The 20,624-nt window shown below is 49.0% G+C and overlaps 1 protein-coding gene across 1 annotated transcript in view; it reads right to left on the bottom strand.

Moving 5' to 3' along the window:
- Positions 1-20,205, bottom strand: part of FAT2 (FAT atypical cadherin 2) — a 58,870-nt gene extending 38,665 nt beyond the window's left edge. The window contains exons 1-3 of the mRNA XM_009286050.1: positions 20,164-20,205; positions 4,456-7,741; positions 3,698-4,012 (exon numbers count right to left, since the gene is read on the bottom strand). Coding sequence (XP_009284325.1) covers positions 3,698-4,012; positions 4,456-7,720 — 3,580 coding nt within the window. The 5' untranslated portion in view covers positions 7,721-7,741; positions 20,164-20,205. The remainder of the gene's footprint in view (positions 1-3,697; positions 4,013-4,455; positions 7,742-20,163) is intronic.
- Between the last annotated feature and the right edge of the window lie 419 nt (positions 20,206-20,624).

The following is a 20,624-nucleotide window of genomic DNA, read 5'->3' as shown; positions in this document are numbered from 1 at the left end:
CCTCTCCTCTCCTCTCCTCTCCTCTCCTCTCCTCTCCTCTCCTCCCCTCCCCTCCCCTCCCCTCCCCTCCTACCACCTCCCCTTTTGTTCTGACCCTGCTTTGCACTACTCCATGCTCAGCTGGAGCCTGTGGTATGTTGGCTTGGGGAGCAGCAGTGCAATGATCCCTCAGATTTAAAGACCGGGCTGTTTCTGGATGTCCTTCCATGCAGAGAAATGCTGGGAACTACAGGCGTCCTGGGGAAGCCCATGGACACTGACACAGCAGGAGAAGGATCAGAAGAACAAGCACTAGATAAGAGCTGGAGATGAATAGTCCAAAGTAAAAGGATTCTCCAAACAGCCTTTCAGTCGGATGAATGGCTTCATCCTGACTCTTTGGGCCACAGCCTCCCAGTTCCTCCTGGTCCTGTCTGGACTGGAACCCCCTTCACACCAGGGACTGCAAACCCTGCGCAAAACAAGCTGAAAACCTTTCCAGCAAAAGAATACCCCAAGCCCTACTATCCGCCCATCTCTCCATGTCTCTCTCTCTTTCTGTCTCTCTCTGTCTCCCACAAACACTGCTCTGCACCAGCTGCCAGGCTGGGCTGGAGACATTCCATCGCCGATGGCAGAAAGCTTTCATCTCACTGCACAGTTTTATTCCTTCTTCTCATTAGCCTTTCATTTATTTTCCCTCTTTTTTTCTCCACCCTCTTTAGGGAACTGAGAGCTGGAAGAGCTTAGAGCCCTTCTGTGGTAGTTCAGGGATGCTGGAGGAGCCAAGCCCTGCTGAGGGACAGTCTTCACAGCCCTTTCTGCCTCCTTGCAAGGCCTCAGGAGGAAAAGCCAAGGGGCTTGCTGGCTATGTCTCCACTGGCCAACCCACCCCTGTGTCGAGATACTGGATCAAAAGCAGAACAAGCAGGTTCCAGGACCAGAAATAGGTTACTTGCAGTAGTGTGGCACTGTGCCCTGAATAACTATCCAGGGCTATTCTGCAGGGTTATTCTGGGTGTAGACATATCTGTTGTAACAGTAAATCAGGACCTTAATTCCTATTAGCACACAGGATGAGAACAAGCTTCCGCCTCTCCTCCTTTTGCCAAGGGGCTCCTACCAGGAGCGCCCTGCCTAGAAGAGACCCAGACTGATCTCTGGCCCTCTCGTGCTCTGGCTTATTTCAGTGCCGATGTGACTTATTTATTCTTTGCTGACAGTGTGGGATAGAAGAGAAGAGGTCTAGATCACAGTCTTCTTTGCATGTAGGAGCCTCCCTTCTCATCTGAGTGCTGGAAGAACTCCTGACACATACAGATTATCCTGTCCTTTGCTCAAATCATATGACTAAGAGCAGCAGCCTCTGTGGTTTCCTCTTGAAACTTCAATGTTTATCATTGAATAATGCTTCATCACAGATAAGCAGCTCTGCCTACTCAAACTCTTCTACTGTCATAGGATTTGGGATTGATCGTGGAAGGAGTATTGGCAATCTGGATCATAGAGATCTCTGGCATTTCAAGAACTGAAATATTTCTGCGTCTTTTTGTGATAATTTCCTTTAGGTAGTGAAAGAAGAGATGCATTTACTGCATTTGAAAAACAAAGGACGTGTCCTAACTAAAAATCCAGAATAAGCCTCAGTAGTCTAGTAGCACTATATTGCTCAGATACTCGCAGTGCTTTCTCTTTTCTCCTGTTCAAATGTATTTGCACTGCACTGGGATAACCCTTTTTTTGAATACAACCCTGCACTGATGTGATTGACCAGGAACTGAAAGACCAGCAGTTCATCTTCCAATGCTGCACTATCAGGCTGAGACCAAAGATTATATTTTTATTCTACTTAACGGAGCAACTATCATGCCCTCATCTGCAGAATGAAAATATGACAGGGTTTCCAATAAGCTGCCTACAGCCCTGAAGTTTAGACAAGCTGTGATATTCCTTCTGGCAGTAGTAGCAGATGACTTCTCTTTAGATACTGTAAACATGAGGATATAAACTGCTCAGTTCATGCCAATGTTTGCAGGTGATAATTTGTTCTTTTCGGTGACATGCAAGTAAAACAATGGATAACTGAATCCTCATCAGGCTTGGAAGCAGCTCCTTAAACAACCTCCAAGCTCAGGGTTTAAGGAAGAGACCTCCAGAAACTGTCCAAGAGATAAGATCAGCTCATGAGTTTCTTACAGGACTGACAAACTTATCACTCTTCACATGCAAATTACCTGACTGTAGAGAGAGATGGATAGGGGATGACTCATAGCCGAGAGAGCTTTTTTTTGTCTAAGATGGGAATTAAAGGGTTGGCTTAGAGGTGAGGTCTCATTAGCAAATGTTCAGATTTTGCCCGTGTCGCTTGTTGTACCATAAAACACAGCAGCCTTGGAGCATGGCTTTGTAGGGCTGCACTCCCACTGGGGTGAAAGTTTTGCCTGCAGCACAGAGAAGGCTGAATTTCCTGCAGGGTGCATGGGTGCAAGCTGGAGCTCGGCAGACGAGGGGAGCTAGCCTGGTGTCCTGATAGCCATTTCTGGTCCATATCCCATTGAAAAGGCAGTGGTCTTCTAAAACAGGGCCTCCGAAGGTACCTCTCCACAGAGATCAGCATTTGTGCAAGCTGTCTGTGGGGCTGAGTTGTGCATAGTCATTTGGACTATGTGGGAAAGTTGGATGCAGAGCAATGCCCTGACCTGGCTAAAAAGCTTCTGAGAGTGGAGGTAGCTACAACTGGGGCTAGCAGTGGTCAGAGTTAGCTGACATCTCCAAGTGTAGCTACATGGTGCCAAGTAGAGACACCCAATGAATCTTCTGCAGCCAGAAGGATTTCAACATTTCAGCGTAACAATTTCTTTCTAAACATCCCCCTCCTAGCCACCTGTAGAGGACTGCCAGATAGCCATTACACCACAGGTAACACCTAATTGAGAGCTGCACTAGCCTTTTTCAATACATGCATCTCCTTTCTCATCTGAAAGCAGGCTTCTATCCCGCTGCAGTAGGAGAACTGCTTTTATCATCGGCAGGAGATCAAAGTCATGCAATTAATCCTCTCCCATACTCAGGCTCTGTGCCCTCCCTTCCTTCTTCTCCCAGGAGCTGATGGAGTGACGGGCTCGGCACAGCTTTCCTTGCCAGACTGGCCCAATGTCAGCTCTGCTGGGATAGTTTGAGGAGGCTGTTTACAGAAAACATCAGTGGGTTTTTGATGGCTCTGAAAGATCTGGTGATTAATCCTCAGATGAAAGATACAGTCTAGGAAGATGGCAGAAGAGGCTTACTACACTTACTACATTAATAGCGCCGGAGAACGGGTGGAGCCTTTAAATGCAGTGGGATTCATTTTTATTAATCCTGCCTTGGTCTGTCTCAGGAACAGATAGTCACCTCCAGAAGGGTGTTTCCTGGCTCAGGCTGTGCAATAGGGCAGTTGTTTATAAGGGGGAAGATTAAAAGCAACAGCTTGGTTCTGTTTAGGCTTTGAAAGTAGCACATTTGTGTCATTCTAAGAGCCATCTGGATGCAAATAGCAGCCCTCAGGTTGAGGGTTTCAATCCTTAGCCTCCCCACACAGTGTATTTGGAGACTGGGACTTTTGCTGCAGAAGGAAGGTGTGACAAAGGCAACTGTGTGGGCTGTTTATATTGAATATGTAACATCCTCTGGGCACTTGGAAGCCTCAAAAACAGATGCTGAGTTGGGTCAGTCTTACCTGTAATGAGGTTAATGGTGAAGAGTCCTTGAGGATTTCCAGTTAGGATGTGAAAAGTCAGTTTTCCCTCTGAGCTAGAGTCTGGATCTAAGGCATCAAGCTGAAGGACAGACGTGTTTGGTGGGGAATTCTCCATCACAGAGGCATAGAAGACAGGTCTGGACATCTGAGGTGGGTTGTCATTGGTATCAGTGACTTCAATATAAATTTCAGTCACAGAAGACAGAGGAATTGTTCCCAGGTCAAGAGCTAGCACTGTCAGCCAGTAGTGAGACGTTCCTTCTCGGTCGAGTGGTCCTATGGTCCGGATGGTGCCTAGAAGAATGACAGAAAGTGCTTGTGAGGGATTTAAGGAACTCAGACCACTTTGTCAGTCTGTGTCTCTAGTCTGCTTCCTGGTTTTGCTGCAGATAGATATAAACTGTGGCACCAACCTTGTATGGCTGTGAGATTGTGCGGAAAGTGAGGGCTTGCTTGTGCTGAGGGTAATTCGGTACACAAGTGAAAGGGAAGACCTTGCTATTTTGGAGGAGGACAGACATTGATTTTCCATTATTTTAAGGAGACAAACCCTGCTTGCTCCTCCCCAGATACAGGGATGCACGTTGTACATCCCTGCACAAGCAAGAAAGATTTGAATGCATGGAACTTTGTAAATGGAGAGAATATAGAAATGTCCTATTGGGTCAAAAAGTCAGGCCAAACACAACATGTAGTTTAAGCCTTTAAGGTACACCATTAAACTAAGCTGTCATTACCTGTGTCCTTTTCAATGTGGAAGACGGACAGGCCAGTGCCCTCTCGGAGGAAATATTGAACCTCTCCATCTTTCCCCTTATCGATATCTTTTGCTGTGACCGTCATCACTGATGTGCCCTCAGGGCTGTTCTCCTGCACCCAGCCTTTGAAGACAAAGGAGGCAAAGCGTGGTGGGTGCAAGTTCTCGTTGACATCAAGGATGTTCACTTCCAGGTGGCAGAGGGAAGAGCGAGAGAAGGGCTTCCCACTGTCACTGACCTGCACGGTTAAATTGTAAGAGTCCTTCTTCTCATAGTCCAGCTCCTTCTCCAATCGGAGTGCCCCGGTCAGCTTATCCACATGAAACATCATCTCCTCGTCGTTAATGAGGCTGTACCTCACGTCACCCCCAGCGCCAGTGTCTGGGTCAAAAGCCTCCAGAAACAGGAGAATGGTTCCCACGGGCAGGTCCTCCGGGACCTTCACACTATTGAGGGCTGGGAGGCATTGCGGGGTGTTGTCATTTACATCCTCCAGAGTCACAATGAGATCCGTAACGGAGAACAGCTGGTAGCCTGTTTTGGGCTGGTCCCTAGCTTCTATTTTCAGCACATAGCAAGACCACAATTCTCTATCCAGGGCTCCTGTAACTGTCACTTCTCCAGTGACACTGTTAATGGCAAACTTATCAGTCGGGGTTAGAAGAGAATATTTTATTCTCCCATTGTCATCTGTATCAGCGTCTTCTGCTTTCAGTTGAGCTATTGTTGTCCCTGTTGCTACATGTTCTGATATCGCCACCCAGTAGGCACCTTGTGGGAATTTAGGAGTGTTGTCATTGGTATCCAACACATTCACAGCCAAGAGTTTCCAAGATGACTTTTGTGGTGTGCCAAGGTCGTACACAGTAACGTTAAGAATGTAGAAGCTGGTTCGTTCATGATCTAGAGGAGAAAGGACTTGAAGGAGACCCAGTTCCAGGTCAATGGTAAAACAACTGTCATCATTTCCATCTGAGATCACATAGACCAATTTCCCATTAAAACCAGTATCAGGATCAATAGCTGAAAGGTCAGCAATAGTTGAGTTGGTGGGAACAGTCTCTATGATATCAATAGATCGTGGAAAGTTGTCATCAAACTTTGGAGCATTATGGTTTATAAGGTGCAAGTTCAGAGATGTTTCATCATCCTGCCCATGGCCTTGAGACTGAGACTCCATGGAGTGTATGATAGTTTCTGTCAGTTGTTTCAAGACTCCTGTTTCCTCACACTGCATTTTGACGGGGAGACCTTGGCTGACCACTGTGATATTTACAGATGTTGGCAAAGCGTAGTTCTCTCCATCTGTTGCCGTTATTTTCAAAGAGTAGAAAAGTGGCTGTTCAGAAGGAAGATCTCGCAGAGATATTCTAAGGGATATTACTCCAGAGATGGGATTCAGTTCAAAGTGCTGTAACTCATTGCCAGACTTGATTTCGTATTTGATATGCTGCAGCTCATCACTGTCGATTGCAGAGACCGTGGCCACAGGGTTCCCAACAGGAAAGTCCCGTGGGATGGTGCCACTGCAGCTTGCCTTCTCAAACACAGGAGCATTGTCATTGACATTGCTCAGCATGAGGGAGACGTACACCTCCGTTTCATGGCGGAAGGGTGAGCCCCAATCTGATGCCCACACTCGCAGATGATACCATCTCTGCATCAACTCATAGTCCATTGACTTGGAGGTGGAAATGATGCCAGAATAGGGGTCAATGACAAAGGGAACTGATTTCTGGTTGGCTATGGTGTAGGTGACAAAGCCATTGTATCCTTCATCTTCATCTGTAGCCCTTACTGTTAAGACACTGGTACCAGGAGGAACATTTTCATCAAAGGCGCCACGGTATGAAGACTGACTAAAACTTGGAGCGTGATTGTTGCAGTCAGTGATGTCAATGACAACAGCTGTGGATGCGTGGCTGTTAACGGTTGTAACTTCAAGTGCAAAATGAGACTGCTCATGGAAGTCCATTGTTCTGACTGTAGTTATCAGTCCAGTGTGAGGATTGATTTTAAAGCTTGTGCTGTCAGGAGTAGGTCTCAAAATATATTTAAGATTTGGGAAGACTGGTGTGATCTTCACCATAACAACTTGGCTTCCAGCTGGGGAAAATTCACTGAGCTGGACCCGGTACACTTCTTTCTCAAATCTGGCAGAGACATACTTGGATGGAGGTATATGGATAACTCTAATAGGAGAGAACAGTGGTGGCTTGCTCTTGTCCTTGGCTTGCAGACTGAGGTTGAAACCAAATGGGTAAAGTAGCCAGTTGACCTCTTTGGTTGACACAATCATGAACTCGGTGCTCCCAAAGTAGGATTTGATGGCTTTGAAATGTCTTCCTGGATCTCCATCCACAAAGTCAACCGAATCTATCCCTGCTTCTGAGTCACCACTTTCTACAGACAGGGTTGCATAGAGAAAGTCTTTGGCTGAGTCAGGTGGTGTCACCTTCACCGAGGAGATAGAGGGGGGTTTCCTGGCAGATGGCTCCACTTGGATCATGAGACTAGCCAGGTTCCCAAAGCCATTCCCCTCCGTGATCTTTCTCATTCTGTCCACAGCCAAAACTTGCAGATGGTGCCTGCCTCGATGGGTGCTGTTCAGCCTACCTGTGGTCATAACTGCTCCTGTGGTGGGGTGGACAGTGAATAGGTCAGACTTGGTGTTGAGGGCATAATAGAACTCGGCATTCTGGCCAGCGTCAGCATCTGTGGCACTGAGTGTGCTGACCACCGTTTTCAGAGGAGTGTCTTCTCTGATGGACACTTTGTAGGAGGGGGGTGAAAAGAGAGGTTTTAAGTCATTTCTGTCCAGAATGTGGATCAAGACTTTGGCCCAGGCTTCGTAGGCAAAGGTGCTCTCTGTGGCCTTGATTATTAACATATAACTGTCTTTGACCTCCCGGTTTAAAAGTGCTGTGTTGCTGCTCCTGGTTCTTATTCTCAAGAAGCAGAAATCCCCGATCACGTGCTCCTCTGTTTTAAAGAGACCGGTGTTGTCTCCAGAGGCTATTCTGTATCTGATGTCCCACTCGGGGTCTGTCTTGTAAATACCCATTTTGACATAGCTCTCCACGTAGGTTTTGGGGGCTGAATTCTCATAGATGGTGGCATTGTAAAAGAAGTGGGTGAAGTGCAGAGGGGAATTGTTGCCTTTCTCACAGCTTGCCTTGTGGACCACACAGTGCATCAGGAAAACAGCAAAACTCAGGAAGTGCCTTTTGATAGTGACTTCCATGGTGTGGTGTCTCCTTGGGTCCTGCAGGGGTTAAAGGAAGAACATTGGTAATTTTTATTAAGGCCAGTATGTTAGGGGAAAAGTCCCCATGAGCTCAGCCTCACCTCCCTGCTCTGTCTACCCTGACCTTTGGTGATGTGATTGTTATCTCAGCTCTTCTTCCCTTCTGTCCCAGTGAGAGGCCTGTCCTCCCACATCCCCATACTGGCTCAGGCCTGTTCACGTTCTCTCCTTCAGTTTTTGCACTTGTAGAAGGCAAAATATGAAAAGCCATGTGAAATGCTCTGATCAGGCTGACTTCCTATTCTGCAAATGATCTCTCCCTCCCTTCGTTCTGCCTTCTCTCTAGTCAAACAGCATATTTTAACTCCCCACCCCCAGTCCAAACCTCACTTCTGTTTCGTTTCTCCATCCTCTTTTCTCCATTTTAACTTCTCTTTCCACACAAGTTCTTGCAATGTATTTTCAAGAGTCAATAACAAACTGTGACTTGATGTCTCTCCCCATGGCTTGTCTTCCCTTTCCTCTCCCCCTCCTACAGCAATCTGTTCTCCTTCCCCGGCAGAGATGCCCTGCTATGTTGTGCAAATTCCTTCTGAATGGCCAGCTCTACAGCTTTTTGACAACTTTAGCTCAGGTCCTGGTCAAGTTGTATCTCAGTTATTGCAAAGTTCCTCTAATTTACAAGTCTGACCCTGGCTGCCTCCTCTGTGTTGCTTGAAAGAGCACATTTCTAGCAAGACACTGTGACCATGTCACCTTCAGCTGTTGAGTAATGTCTCCGGTTCCACCCTTCTCATGGCAAAGCCCCAGGGTCAGGATTCCTGCGGAGGATCTGCCATTCATGACCACCCGCCATCAACTTCCTTCTCTAACGACTCCTGAACATCTGCGGCTCCGTGATTTATCTCTGTGAACATGGTGTATCAAAGAAGGAACTGGGGAGCACATGCGTGATTAACAAGGATGTAACCTTATTAGCGAGCTTTGCAGAGCGTGTTAAAGGATCAAGACTTGTTCTTTTCAAAAGCTAAGTGTGTGCTGCTGTGTGTGCATTTAGGGGTTGAAACCAGGGATAAGCTAAATATAGGTCCTTATATTTCCCCTAGATATCCCAGGAGATCTTTATCTAGAACTGTTTCTTCCTCTTTTAAATTTAAATTATGTATCAAGTACCTGCCAGTCATTTGGCACATTCCTAATTTAAACAGGGAAGACTTGTTTTTCCAGACACTTTTTCAGGACTCATCTCTTTAAAAGCCAGAACTAGTTCAATTTATAAGTCAAGACAAATGTTAGGAACAAATTATCGGAGCCTAACTAACAAAGTGTGTCATATTCTCTCACTGAGATAGCTAATTACCGATAAATACAAAGCTGTAAATTTGATACTTCCTTCAAATCCCTTTTTCCTTGGTAAACAGATGCCAATCATCCAGAAATCTCCCTGCTGTGGTCATTCCTTTTTGAAACAAATAGTCCAAAGCTGAATTGCAATCTATGTCACTAGGAAGTGAAACTAACAGAATTTGCAGAGAAGCCAACACAATTTGCATTTGCCATAACTGACAAAATTTAGACTCTTTTTTTGATGACATCATTTCACTTCTAGGAAATACAACATCGTTCCAAATGCACAGCAAATGAAAGAAAATCTTGGAGGACAGGGCTAGGTGATCCAGAAAGGCATGTGCTTCCTTCTGAGAAGTTGAAAACCATGTTCTTAAAAGCTCTGCTTGTTACTTAACAGTGCTTAAGAGTTCTGCAGCATGTAGGGACTTGCCTAGAGCTGCTCTCTTCCAACATTTTCAACTGCTGAACCTGGAAAGAAGATGTACGCATGCTGCATGCGCGTGTGTCTACTTAGGACTGTGGAGCAGGAAAAGTCACATACAATTCAGAGTAGAATAAGATAGCAGAACAAAACAGCAACAAAAAACAGTGCTATTCCATGAACAGCAGAATTAATGAAGCCAATCGCTTTGTATCTGGGCTAATTGACTTTTTAATTGAATTGTACTGAAATGGCAATGTGAACTCATCAGAAGACATCAGAGAACCCACAAGGCAGAGACATTATGAACTCCACAACCACAAGAAAAGCTGGAGCTAGAGCACTTGCCTTCTCGGGCACCAGCACTTCAATATGGGAGGGTAACGTTGAGCAAGGAGTGGGTTTTCTGGCATTTAGCAAGACGCAAACTTTCTTCTGAATCTCTCTTGGAATGTCCTTAACCTCTGTCTTGCCTGTAGATTTCCTGACATCTAAGAAGGGCTTCACTTAGGTTGGTGTTTTTTCCTCTGTGGGGGCATTAGCAGGGTTTTAGTCCTCTGTCCAGCTAATTATTTTGCAAAACCTGTCATGACCTCATATTTCTGAGAGCTTTGCTCTGAATTACAAGCTGGGCTGAAAGCAATCAATGGCTTCAGCAGTTATTATGAGGGATGGAGAGTAACTATGCACATGGGGCAGGAGGCAGAAGCCTCATTTCCACTGGAAATGACCTGAAACATTGAAAGGCGCAGCCAAAATTTAGGGAGAATTTTCTAGGAGGCATCACTATCAGCTTTTGAAGTCTAATAGCTTCTCTTTGTGGCAGGACCCATGTCCAAAGCCCCAACATTAGCACAGAGAGCCTGTTGTGTTCCCTGACAGCAACTGCCTGTGGTCTGAGACGTGCTATTTCACCTTTATTACTGCATGTGCTTCTGCTTGGACAATTTCTATACCAATACTGCTGGGGAAATCCTATCACTGTTTGTGCAGTTCCACACAAGCCCATGTTTGCCCTCTCTTAGTTTATCCTTTGGTAAAAGAATGAGATGGAGAGGGTTGGTGACACTAGTGTCCTTCAAGAGTCGGCCTATTCCAGTTGAGTGTCCTGGGCTCCCAGGAGAACTCGCAATTTCCCACCCCAGGACTGGAAATCATCACCTAATACTTGTAGCCTGGAGTTTCTTCTTTAGTAGGTTGCACTGGGAAACAATGGCACACTGGATGTTTCTGTTTCTCCAGCATGGTTTTAATGTAAGTTGAAGAGTAATAGGTCTCCCAGGAGATAACTGTGCAGCCCCTGCTCTGTCTGCTGTTTCTGGGATCATTTACACCACATTCACAACGCAAAACCATCCAGAAGTGGGACTGGGACATTTCCAAAGGCCGTGGTGAAGCTCAACAGAAAAATGGGGCATAGTGCTCTGAACAGAGGGCAAATCTGTTTAACTACTGCCTTGGCTCAGCTCCAGGGAAAGCCCCATTGGAACCGCCTCTGGAAGGTGTCAATAATGAACTAGCAGAAACGAGGTGGGTTTCTGTGACTCTGTTACTGTGGATGGGAAAGCTGTGTATAACGTGAAAACAGCATAAAATCAATTTACTAGCACTTAAAATCCCAGAGGGAGGTGGGAGCTGGGCTGCCAAGGAGGAGCAGCGCTGCCAAGCTCAAGGGTTCTCGCAATGGAGTTCAAGGATCTCCACGTTGAAACTGGGTGAAATCAACTGTGCCTGAGACAGATTTTTCCTGTAGATTAGGAGAAATATTTTTCCTGTTTTTCTGAGCTATGCTACCCCATGTCCTTGTGCTGACAGTAATTAGTGCATGATCCATGGGACCCGTGGCAAGGGCCATACCCACTTCAGGACTACCAGATCAGCTGCAAGCATTAAACACTTAAACACCCTCACCTGCCTCTGGTCCCTCATCTCATGGGATCAGTTAGTTTTACTCCTGAAAGCTCTCTGCTTCTCTCTTTCATGGCTCCCCTGGGCACAGATGCCCTCCTGGAGCTGGTTGCATGTGGGGAGGTAGATGTGCTGGAGAAAACCCATCGGTGGGATGGAGCGAGGCAGGTAAGGCATGCTCCTGACTGAGGGAAATACCAGGGCATCATTATGTGGTGATTCAGCCTCCTCTCCTAATCACCAGATGAGGATCAGAGAGCCTTGAGGGGCTTCGCCCTCAGCCCTGTAGATGCAAACTCCCCGCAAAGCGAGTAAACACTCCGTCTATCTCTAAGCAGAGCCTAAGTGTGTGTCTAAATTTAACATCCAAATTGTGATCCTCTGTCAAAGACATGCCCAAATCTGTTGGTTTGAAATGGAGGAACAAACACGGTACTGAGGTTCAAAGTGTCTGCGTGGGGAGGCCGTGGAGATGGGTGATTCAGAGGGATTGGTGCAGGGCATGGCTACTCTGGCCAGCTGGGGCATGACCCAGGGTGTCCTCCCGGGGGTCTCCCGCGATGTGCGGGCTCCTGTGTTTGTTGGCTGTATTGCAGAAAAGTGCTGCAGCCTGCCAGGAAGCAGGTGTGGCCCCAGCCCCACCTTTTGATTCCCTTCAAGAGGAGCATTTAAAAGTAATAACCCCAAACCCAAAACAAGGCAAGTGCTGAGTGCACCAAGAGCAGCATTCCCCTTGCTGGCTGCAGGGGGGCTTGGCCCAAAGTTTTGAGATCAGAAGATTAGAGAAAAAACATCGTTTTGATGGGAAAATAAGGACAACTCTTCCCTTATTTCTCTTTTGCCAGCACACATCCCAAACTCTCTTTCTTCCTCTCTCGCTCTCCACTTCCCCCCCCTCCTTCTCTCTCCCTTTTTTTCTTCGCTACAAGAAACACTCTCCCCCTCCCCCCCACCCGGGATAGGTACCGATCAAAACCATCCCCAAGCACATCAACATCTTTGTTGGAGGCTACAAGCACTAGGAGCTGGGGGGGAGAAGGGAGATGCGCTTGGTTGTTCTAATAATCAGTGATGGGGCCGTTTAATGGTGGGTCTGAATTTCAATGGTCATTGGGGAATAGAGACAGAGAGCAAAGGAAGTAAATCATATAAGAAGGTGGGTACAAGTCTTTGGGAAAGTGAATAGGAGTTGGGACTCTGTCTTCTCCTGGCTTAGGTGGTAGCTGAGCAGAAGGGGCTCAGCTACAGTTGGGGCAATATCCTTACAGCTGCCTGCCAAATAGGATTGGAAAGTCACAGATTAAAAAGTACACTTCTTGTGCAGGTGTTGAGCCATGTCTGTGAGATGCTTTGATTCCCAGTGCTGAAATAACCCATGTACACCCTGCGTGGGGGCTGGGCTGCTTGGTTAATGTTTGCCCTCTTCTCTGCTGCAGCAATGCTGATGGGAATTAGATCCTTTTCCATTTGGTACCTCGCTCAGTTTTGGTGAGTTCCCCGCTGGTCGCTCACAAAGCCAGGCCTGCGGGGTTTGAATTCTGTGGGGAAACAGGTGTTTTTTGAATTGTTTTCTTGGACTTCGAAAAACAAACCAACCCGTCCCTTCCCAAGCCATGGCACAGAGCCGTTCCCATGATCTCGGTGGTATTTCTCTGAATGGGATGCTGAATCTGGGCTAGCAGCTGGCGCTGTCCTTGGAGATCCTGCTCCTGCATTCGGTTGTGCAGAGATTCTGCTTGCTTTTGCCAGGAAGCGGAAGAAATGCATCCTGGAGGTACTACACAAAGCCAGAAAACTAATGAAAAGAGACCCTGAAGTTAGTGTTTTCTTCCTCAATGTATCTTGGGGTTTTCCAGTGCCTGTGGCTGGTTTTTGAAGGGCTGATGTTCACAGGACTGTGTTTTGCACCACTCTGCTCAGGTGCTGTGTTCATGTGGGTGCAACATTTTGCTGGACTTGCAGATTCCACCAGGGCGCAGCCAGGCTGTTCCTTCCCCATCTCATCTTTCCAAGCTCCGAATGACTTGGATAGACCTTTGGAAATTGTTTCCAGATTGCTAGACAGGCTGGAGCAAGGCGGCTGATCATTTAAAACCTGGTGCGTGTGCCTTTTACAACCGAGGTCTGCCCTTGCTTGGAGTGAGCTGTGAAATGTTGCTCCTGTTGCGCAGCGAGTGTCCTGTGGGCAGTGCCCAGACCCTGTGCAGTAATGATTTCATCGTTCAGCTCTGATCCTGGTGATAAAGTGGCTGCGTGCTGACAGGGCAGGCTGTAGTGGGGGCTGCTGAGCCATAAAGCCATGGAAAGCCATGGGATTAATGAGTGTCACGCTGGTGTGTGGAGCAATGACTCTTGCTTGGAGCCCCCTGCATGGCAGGGAGTCACATACAAGTCCTTGAGCAGAATGGATACAGTCCTACAAGCACCATGGAGATGCTCATCACATCATCTGCTAGCTGGGCCAGGCAGGTGCTTTAACCCTGGGGAGCTTGGATACCCTTGGGAGTTTGGACCAGCAGCCTCTAAAGGGTATTGAAGGAACAGAGACTCTCTTGAAGGAGTTTGGGAGAAGCCTGTGAGTCATTGACTTGTGTGGGGCAAGCTAGGCCCCAGGCTGGTAGACCTGGCATGGTGCTGGGACACCCTTTTTCTCTAGTCAGGCTGCATTGCTGCAGGGGTTGGTAAGAATTGCTTCGTTCTGAGACAGAGCTGCCTTCCCTGGATCTAGTCTGCCGCAGCCAGCAAACCTGCGAGGCGTCCTACTAGGACCACCGTTCAGGGCTGACAGCGAGAGCGTGGTGGGACACTGTCTCTGGAGCAGTGAAGGCAGATGTACAAGACATGGGATAGCTGCACAGGTGAGGAGAGAGCAGGGTGCCCTTCCACATGTGAAGGGAAGTGTTTAGTTACTCTGATGTCCAGCTCCTCCTTCCCCCATACAGCTGAATGCTTTTGCCACCTTTGTCACCGTGCCAGTTGCTCACAAGTTGGATGCCCAGATCCAGACTGGCTCTAAAGGCACCTTCCTCCATGATGTCTTACTGTGGCCTCCCCTAGCCAGCTGCTCACCCCCTTCCCCCTCTGACATCTCACCCATTGCCCCATCCTCGTGGCTTTGACTGTGCGCTGCTGCTCTACCTGCTGCCCTGGTTTGCTCCTCCACTGGAGCAAGCAGACACTACATGTCTTTGCCTCCAAGCCATCCTCTGTCTGTGAGCAAGGCATTAACTTGTACGTGAAGCCGAAGGCTTTCTCTTGTCACCTTTCCACTGGCGATGTGCATTTCTGTCCAATGCTCTGTGAGGAACCCAGGGAGAGCCCGATTTTGTACTGCTGCCAACACCTAAGCCTGGCTCAGATATGTCACATAGCTGAGGTTTCTCTGTCATTGTTGTAAGCCTTCAGGAGCTTGTCTGTTAGGCACAGGAGAACTTGAACAGGCTTGAACTCCCTGTAGAGTTATAAGGGTCAGTGATCTTTACCTGTCTTTGCATTGCAACGTTATTCTAGAGCAAGAGTTAATCATGCAGCTCCAGAGCTGTGGAGCCCTCAGTGGGGGTCTGAGGGAACCTTGCAGTGCCAACTGCCTTGCTGCCGGCTCCTGTCCCAGAGAAAGTGGGACATCAGGGAAGCTGAGTTGCTTGTGCCAAGGGCAGGGGGAAGCATCCTTATGCATTATTCCTAATACCCTTCCTCTGCTCTCCCCTGAAAAGATCAGCTGCTTTTCCCTCCTCACTGACTGCTTCCTGCCCTTCCCAGTTATGAGTAGCAGGGGAATAAATCCTGCCTGTGGTCCAGAAGCTGCCATTGCACAGATAGTCACCACCCACCCAACACCTCCCTGGTTATCTCCTTGGCCAAGGACGGTGTCTAGGACAGGCAGGAGACAGGGAGGAAACAGCAGATCCCACTGGTGGCTCTGATGGGAGCGGGGTACCTGTTGCCTGTGAAAAGAAACAGGCCTGGGGGCTGAAGACGGGCAGTGCCGGTGGGAAGGGGACTCAGTGGGAGCTGCTCACCAGGCAGGGTGCGAGGGGCCCAGGGGCTGGGCACCAGGGTGCAGCTGCCCAAACATGTTGGCACAAGAGCCAGCTGCAGCATGCTAGGTACTCGTGCGAGCGTGCCCTGACCCTGCTGCTGCTGGGACTGTGCACCTCTCTCTCTGGGATTCAGCTCCCATGGAGGCTGTTAGTGCCAAGGGCTACATACCTTGGTCACTGCAAACTAGCTGGCCCAACAGGCATGCTGTGACCATCAGCACAGGCTGTGAGAGCGCACAAGGGATCCTGGGTTCTTTCTTGATTGCTTGCTCCTGCCAAAACTCATACTGAGCCTTTCTTTTCCTCATGCTTGGGATGCAGATTATCTTGCAGTGATAATCATTCCCCTGTCTGCAGACTGCTGAGGGAAGCTGGTGTGTGGGACCACGTTGTTGGTCCTCCCTGCTACCTTTTGGATCCACTGGCCAGTTTCAGCCAAATTTAACCAGATAGGTAAAGATTTGAAAGGAGTTAGGTTTGCACAAGCCTGTGAAAAGCAGCAGGAGAGAGGAGAGAAATCCAAATTAGGACTCCCAGCTGGAAGAAAAGGCTCTAATGTGAGCCCAACCCAATTATTAGACATCAGAGAATCCACACAAGAGAGAGCGCCCCAGGCAACCAAGCTTCATGAATTCTGCTGCTCACAAAACAGCTGTTTATTTAGGTGCTGCAAAGCCTGTGAGATCCTTTCTGGGATCCCAGTACACAACTCCCATCTGACCCAGCAGAGCTACGAATACAGACTGGGCTCAGCTCCCACCCCAGCCCGGAGAGCAGCAGCTCTGCCTGGTGCTTGAAGGGGCTCTAACCCCAAGTTGTTTGTCCCTGCAAGTCCTCATCCTCACCTCAACTCAACCTGGATGTTTGCAATGAGGACATAGGCTACATCACCTGAGTGCCGGTAGTCCTCTGATGCCCTTTCTGTGATTACCTGTGGGGAACATACATGTTATCCTACAATCAGTAAAATTTGTTGGGAAGGAGTCCAAAAGCATCTTGGCATGAAGAGCTGCGTGAAGGACCATGTGCCCCGCTGGATGCAGGTGAGGAGCGCCGGCACTCAGCAGGATGCGGACTGCTTGACTTCTCTCTGCCCTGCAGCACAGCCCTGGCCACCGTGTCTCCTCCCTCACCTTTTTCTCTCCTACCAGGCAATTCTCATTCACCAGCAGACCTGTCCCTGCACTGATATGAAGATCTTCTCATTCCCCTGCCCAGCACCCTGCTGGTCTTTCCCTTCTGGTGCCTGAAGTTGAGCACGGAGAGCAGCTTTCCGCTCTGCCTGCAGCCTCTTTCACTCTGATGCCATCTGTCTGCCTTGTGCTGCTCCTTCCCGTCCCTCTCCTGTGTTCGGAGGCAGCGTAAGGACACAGAGGACAGAGAATGAATGAGTTGATCAGGGCATGATCCTCCCTCGTAAAAGGATGGCTGGCCAGGATGCCAGCAGCTGTGCCACAGAAATTCTCTGCAGCAGACATTTATTGAATGCAAAGAGATACCTGCAAGCTGATCGAAAACCTTCAGCTCCCAGACCTGCCTGCCCTCGGGAAACCTGCCTACAGCAGCCCATCTCCTCTGCTGTATCCACAGTGCCGTACAAGCTTTGCAAAGCCAGCCCCTGGCCTGGGGAGCTCAGTGTTTCACCAGAGAAAAGATTAACCCTCAGACAGGCATGTTTGCCCAGGCTGGTCTCATTGCCACAACGTGTCCTTGTCAGCTCTCCTTACGCTCCCAGCACAAGGCGCTACCTCCCACTCCAGACTGTCTGCTGGAAACACATTTCTGAAAGGTCTTGCCATTGCAACGCCTTTGCAGAGCAGGCAGCTGTGCATGGATGCTGCTCGCAGCACCTGTGACAACCAGATACCAGGCTGGGCACACAATGTCCCTGTCAACCTGAGCCATATGGAGTACCTGTTCATGGCATAACCAGCCTAACCAGCTCATCCCGGGCTGCCTGAGTCACAGCATCTATCCAAGGTACAACCTGGTCAGTCCAAAATAGTCCCACAACGTAAGAACAACAAAATAGCCATGCTTGGCCATCTCTCTATAATCTCTCTCCCAAAATGGCCACTTTTGATTGCTTAGTGGAGGAGCATAAGAAACAAGGCACGTGTAGTGTGCTGCTTCTCCCGCTTTCCAGCATCAGTGCAAGCACACGGTTGTTCTTGGGCTGTTGCGTTTAATAACCTCCACTGGAGCGATCCATCCCCAATGGATCGAAACCTTGTTTGAAGCCAAGTACACTTTTGGTCTCCGCAATGTCCTGTGGCAATGTGTTCCAGAATTTAATTATGCCCTCTGCGTGGAAAAAAACCCAAAAAACAAACTTCCTTTGGTTTGTTTCAAACCTGCTGCTTGTTCATTTCTGAGCTACAAACCTTCCTAACAGCCCTTGCAGCCTGCCCCTCCCTGGAGCTCCTTCTTCCAAGAATTAGGAAAGAAAGTTTCTTTGCTAGTAAACCAGTACCTGCCCCATTGCCAAGTGTGGCTGAGAGAAAAATTGCTTGCTCAGCAAATCGGCTTGCTAATAGACAATGGAGCATTGGTGTTGCCAACCCAGTTTAAAAAAAAAAAAAAAAAGGGCTGAGGGTATTTAAACCTCGTATGCTTGCACACGATACAGAAGAAAGCCCACTACTGCTTGAATTGCAGCTGCACTTGCGTACTCCACACGTGGCAAAAAACAAAGCGAGGTGCGTGGAGCAGGGAATGCCATTTCTGTAGCATGGAGGTAGCTGGAACGATCCTCTAGGACTTGCCTTGGAGCAGTTGGCAGGAGCATAGGATGCAAAATGCATTAGTTTCTAACAGATGTTTGATTCCAGGTGTTACGCCTCCTTTGAACTCTCCCTTCGTACATGAATGATGCTTGTTTGTTTGGAGCGCTGGGAGACGCACTGGTTTCTAAGAGCATTAGGATTTGAAATACATTCATGGTGCAAGCTGTAGCTAAGGGAAAGGCTTGGGAGAGGAGCAGATCCTGCTGCGCTCTCCCCTCCGTGGACAGGGCAGTTGGGCTCACTTTTGCAATGTTACGGAACGTGTTAAGAGTGCAACAAGCAGACAGGGAGAAGCAGAGACTGCAGCCCCTGGCTGGGTTTGAAACCTCTTGCCTGCTTAGTCCCTCAGGAACCCCAACCACTTATCAGACAGGCGGATGTCCCTGAACTATTCCTGATAAGGTGAGGTGTGCTGCGTATTAGGAGATGATAAGGGCACACAATACCAAGCCTGGTGATTTTGCCTCCCCGAATACCGAGACAGCCCAGCCTTCCTTAGGAGCCCGATACAGACTGTTTGTTTTCCGTCCCGAGGCTCCGATAACCTCCCAGGTCTCTCTAGCTGACAGCCTGGAGAGCTGTGGCAGATCCATATGTATTCCACGCCTGTTCTTTGCCCCCCTGAGTGCCGGGGCAGAGGACGCAGTAGGCTCCGTGCCCTCCTGCCTGGATCCAGGGCACCCTGGGCAAAGCAGGAGCCCGTCAGCCGCAGCCCTGCCTGCCCTGGCAAAGCCTGCCCAGCTCTGGCCACCACACAGCCCGAGTTTTCACGCGTCCTGGAAACTCTCTGCCCTGCGCAGCAGCAAACCCGAGTGAGCGCCAGCTTTTTTAAGAGTTTTGTCTGAAGCAACCCCTGTCGTGTGACAGCTGATCTTTGCTCCTCTGGAGCACTCCACTCCACCGAGTCTGCCTTTAATTCCCCCAGGAGGCTGATTAGCTGGTAACTGCTGTTTGGAAGGGCCCCATTTGCTCCAAGTGCCCAGGCCTCCCTCCCTGTATTTTTACCTCTTTTCTCAGCACTGCACATGTAAAGGTGAAATAATTCCTGCACGCCCTGAACTGGGACTGGATTTGCTCTGGGATTTCATCTCATTTTGCCATCAGGCACCTGATAGTGAACAAAGATGCATCGATGCAAACACGCACACGTTGATATACGTGCTCCCGTGCGAAGCAGGGACGGTGGTTCTCACTTCAGCTCCCTGGCTCTGCTGCCCGTTGCGGAGGAGGACCAAGGGCAGGCAAGGAGCTCTTGCCTGGCCGTAACAGGGAGGCAGGCCTGGGGAAACGCCAGCATCACATCTACACGCAGGGATCCCCAAGGCATAGCCAAGTTTGAGCTGACAATGGAAGTGGCTTAATGGAGAACACAGAGACAGAGCTTGGAGCGGTACCGCCTCACCCCGGTTAGTGAGGTTGTATATGGCCAACAACTGGGCCTACAGCCGGACGCCATCACTGCTCCTGCAGCAGCACTTCCATTTACTCCAGCACAAGCATGCGCCCTGCAGGAATCCTGCCCCATGCAGACACCTGGAGCGCTTCTCTGTTCAGTCCCTCCTCGCCTGCCTTGTTCTGCAGTGTGGCTTTCGCGTTTGCTACCTGGAGCCCACCTGCTTCACTGGCTGCAACATGCTGAAGTTTCCCAGCTAAGACCAGATGCAAACTCCATGCAAACACGGCTGAAGCTTTTCCTGGCTTCTTCCATAACCCCCCATGCTAGGGCTGCCAGAAGGGAGGAAAAGATGAAAGGCTCTCCCTTTGCATCCCAAATGTCTATCTTTAGGATAAGGCTGTTTCCAGCAAAAGTAACTCACACGCAAAAGCAGTTTCATGACTAAATCTCTGCATCTTCCATGCCTTCCTCCATCCATGCTGTACAGACTGTTCCCTGAGTCATTTCAACTTCCCATACCAGCGAGCAGCGTGCCTTACCTGTTGCAACAGGAGAGAGACCTCTCCTGAAGTTCACTGCCTCTCCGCCCTCACCGCTGAAAATCCTTTTCCGCAGCAGCACCTTGCTGGCTGCCAGGGGTCCATGGTGCTTGCAAATCAGAGGAGAGGGCTCGGAGAAATTCCTGCAAGAAGGGATTTTGCTGGCTGAAACTCCGGCAGCACAGGTTGAGAGCAGCGAGGGAGAAAGTTGCAGGAGGTGGAACTCCCTCGCTAAAGAGCCAGCCCTTCCGTGACGGACTGGAGGAGGAGGAAAAGGAGAGGCATCGCCTGCTCCCTTGCTGGAGAAGTGCACTTGTGTGTGCGTGTGTATGTCAGAGCTGGGCAAGGACCCAAGCCTTAGAGCCAAATAATTGCAGAGCTTTTTACTGTTAGATTAACTAGTATTGCCATGAAATCCAGGACCTTGACTACAAGGGGGGGGGGGGGTATTTATTCAGGGA

Source organism: Aptenodytes forsteri, unplaced genomic scaffold (assembly GCF_000699145.1).
Source record: "Aptenodytes forsteri isolate BGI_AS27 unplaced genomic scaffold, ASM69914v1 Scaffold54, whole genome shotgun sequence".
NCBI lineage: Eukaryota > Metazoa > Chordata > Aves > Sphenisciformes > Spheniscidae > Aptenodytes > Aptenodytes forsteri.
This window is presented reverse-complemented; position numbering and strand designations above follow the sequence as displayed.